We start from the raw sequence: 3,268 nt of genomic DNA, 5'->3' as shown, positions 1-3,268 counted from the left end.
ACATCAAGTTGTAGAATTTTTATACGAAGCAAATATTGTTAAAAACGAGTGTAGGTATTACAGACAGCTTTAGGATCACCTTAAAGACAGAGGTCTTCACCCGTACTCCTGTCAATCCTTAACCTGCATTTTTCTGTTTTTTGTTTCTTTTCGATGTTTCTTGTCTCAAGTGCCATTTTTAAGTTTTACATTCATGTTCAGAGAACGAAAATACCTAGGAATAGGATATTTTTATTCATTACATAGGTGGGTTTTCCGAAGATTTATCAAAAATATTAAAATAAAGTAATCTAAAAAATAATAGTTTATAAAATATCCTGTATATAATTTTTAAAAGTTTTAACGTAAAATATGAAACACATGAAATAAATATCTTTGATTTTACTTCTATGCACGAAATAATAAAACGAATCAATTGATATAAAAGTTATACATAACTGCATTTTGAAAAACACCAAATATATATTCTACATATAGCATTAATTTAATTTTTTTCTGTACATAATTGCATTATAAAAAGTATGTAATATACATTCTATAACATTAATTTAAATTTTTCTGCAGATATAAAATATTCTTTGAAAAAAATTATTTATTTTAAACTTTGTAGAATATTTTTAATAGGGCAGATTTATTTATTTGATATGTATATATTTACCAAATTATTTTTTTATTTAAACAATTACATATTTTTTAAAGTAAATATTTATGAAAAAAGAAATAGTTTTTAATAATTTTGTAATCGATACAATAAATAAAAATCTCGAGTTGTTGTAAATAAGAATAAAATATGTCATTGATTAACATTCTTTCTGTAAAGAAAAATTATTTAGAAATATTGTTAAATTATTTTGTCTTATATTAAGGCTCTGGTACCTGCGCGGCCATATTGAATCTCTCTCTCTCTATCGAGGCGAGAAATTAACCTATTTTATGTTGCGGTTATGTTTTATTTTCCGAAATAAAAAGACATTTCAATAAAAAATCACTATAGATCGTTTCAGCACACTTCTAAAATTGACCGGATACTATCCTTTTCCCTCGACAATAAACAAACAGCCATAAAACGAAGCCTAAACATGCGGAAAAACAAGCCGTTTTCGACTATCGAAAGGAGTGGAGAATGTTCCTTCCGCATGTGTATTTCTTGCAAATCTTACCATACGGTCATTTTACGAGTTTCACGAATACGTTAAACGTTATAGCACAAGTACAGAGCGAATAATAAAGAAATTTAACGCAACGCAAAATAGGTTGTCAACATGTCACAAGACAGAATTCTCCATTGGAGAGAGTGAGAGGAGAGGTTCTTATTTCTGCCGCGACGGTACGGCGCCACCGTGACCGCCCAGGAGCCTTAAAAACAAATACTTTTTAGACTCATGAGTTTTTTTTCCTATGTGTTTTGACACATTTTGACCATTTCATATCTTTAAAAATTGACAGCAATTTTTAAGTTTATGTTTAACATAACTCACCTTGCAACGTCGCCGTTTTCAAAAAACCTAGCGAACTTTCGAAGCTTATTTGTTGTAACGGCGAGGCTGAATCCTCCATTCCTTTTCGACTAAGTGGTTTGAACGTGCCATCAAAGGTCATGTAATCCGCGATTAAGGACAGATGTCTAGAGTCAACAGTGATACCATACATCTTGAAGACATCCCGAACTTCTTTTACAATGACTCTATTTGCAGCTTCGATTCCATACGTTTGAGAAATATTATAAATGTCATTAGAATATAATCTGTTTAAATCAAGTATGTTATCATACTTAAACATTTCCTGTAATGAAAGAAATATGAAATATATTAGAAAAAGGTAGAGTAAAATATCCCACTTACAATTAGACAGATTGCTTATGATTTGTATTTATATTTATTTACCACTATATTTAAACCATCTGTTTTGAGAATTGTTTCGCCTTTGCTGTTTTGAAATGTAAAGGCTTTCTTGATGCATGGTGTTTCCCACAAAACAGTTTTGCTTGCAGCATTCTTGATTATCGTTGGCAAATCCAATCTGATCGTTTTAAGCGGTAACTGAAAAGGATCAATATATGTCATTTGTTATAGTCTGTTGATGCATTCTGAAATATAAACTGATAGTAAAAAAAATATGATTCACATTATGTAAGATATTATGATTCACGTTATATAAGATTTTCCGTAAAGTATTTCAGAATGTACCATATAAAGGATGTTAAAGAAGAAAGGTTCTAAACTTTGATTTTAACTGCATCCATAACTAAAGAGTTAAAGGCGTATAATATTCACTGACAATAAAAGTAAAAAATACTTAATCAACGTAGGTAAAAAAATCAATCTTATTAAAGATAAAAATGTTTTCCAGTTTCGACAATATAAGTAATTTTTGCACCCAAATTAAGTCATTGTTATTAATTACATATTGTATATTATTGTTCTATAATTTCTATATTTATTAACATTTGAGGACATTATGTGCATAGATTTACTTAATAATTTTTTGAAAAATTAAAAAACCAAAAAATATTAAATGGAAGAAGGAGATTAAGTAGCTTATTGTGACAATATTTCTAAAAAATGAAAATATTAATTAAGAAAACGCTTTTGTATTTCCGATGGAATTGCCATTTTATAACAATTTAAAACAATTCAAAGTCGTTATCAAATAGTCATTTATGTGATAGTAAAACTTATACTATTTGTTCTTCCAGAATATACAAAAATATTATATTTATTATTAACAAAACATGTATTTTATAGAATAGAAAAATAGAAAAATTTATAACAATTATTTTATTACTTGATATTTTCTAATCCTCCGCTCCATATGAATGACGGAAAGTAACTGTTATAATTATACACGATTATTTATTTATTATAAAAATATTATTAAGTATTCATAAATCTCATTAAAAAGCTCATTTTATTATTTCAAATTTAATATAAACTCTTACTATATTTTATTAATTTTTCCAACATAAACAATCACCTGAAGTGTGTGATTTATACATCCCAACAAGTTTCAACTAGGTGGAATTATAAATGTACAGGTCACTATTATAAACTTTTTTTATTATGCAGGTTGGGTCTCGGAACCTTCGAAAGGTATGAATTCTAGATCAATAACAAAAATTACTATGACGTGTGAGCTTGATTTTTTCAACGCTAGGGTTTAAAAATCACCCCAGGTGACTATTCTCGGATTAAGGTACTCTTTTAGTTTGTTTCCTATATGTATATATATATATATATATATATATATATATATATATATATATATATAT

General features: G+C 27.4%; 1 protein-coding gene across 1 annotated transcript in view; it reads right to left on the bottom strand.

Moving 5' to 3' along the window:
- Window positions 1-1,303: 1,303 nt before the first annotated feature.
- The window catches only part of LOC112467133 (DNA-directed RNA polymerase I subunit RPA1), a gene marked incomplete at its 5' end in the record, with an annotated part of 6,574 nt that continues 4,609 nt past the window's right edge, over window positions 1,304-3,268 (bottom strand). The window contains 2 exons of the mRNA XM_025035615.1: window positions 1,304-1,782; window positions 1,884-2,039. Coding sequence (XP_024891383.1) covers window positions 1,465-1,782; window positions 1,884-2,039 — 474 coding nt within the window. The remainder of the gene's footprint in view (window positions 1,783-1,883; window positions 2,040-3,268) is intronic.

Source organism: Temnothorax curvispinosus, unplaced genomic scaffold (genome assembly GCF_003070985.1).
Source record: "Temnothorax curvispinosus isolate PA1 unplaced genomic scaffold, ASM307098v1 QBEX01016919.1, whole genome shotgun sequence".
In the NCBI taxonomy this organism is placed as follows: Eukaryota; Metazoa; Arthropoda; class Insecta; order Hymenoptera; family Formicidae; genus Temnothorax; species Temnothorax curvispinosus.
The sequence above is the reverse complement of the archived record's forward strand: the minus strand, read 5'-3'. Positions and strand labels throughout refer to the sequence as shown.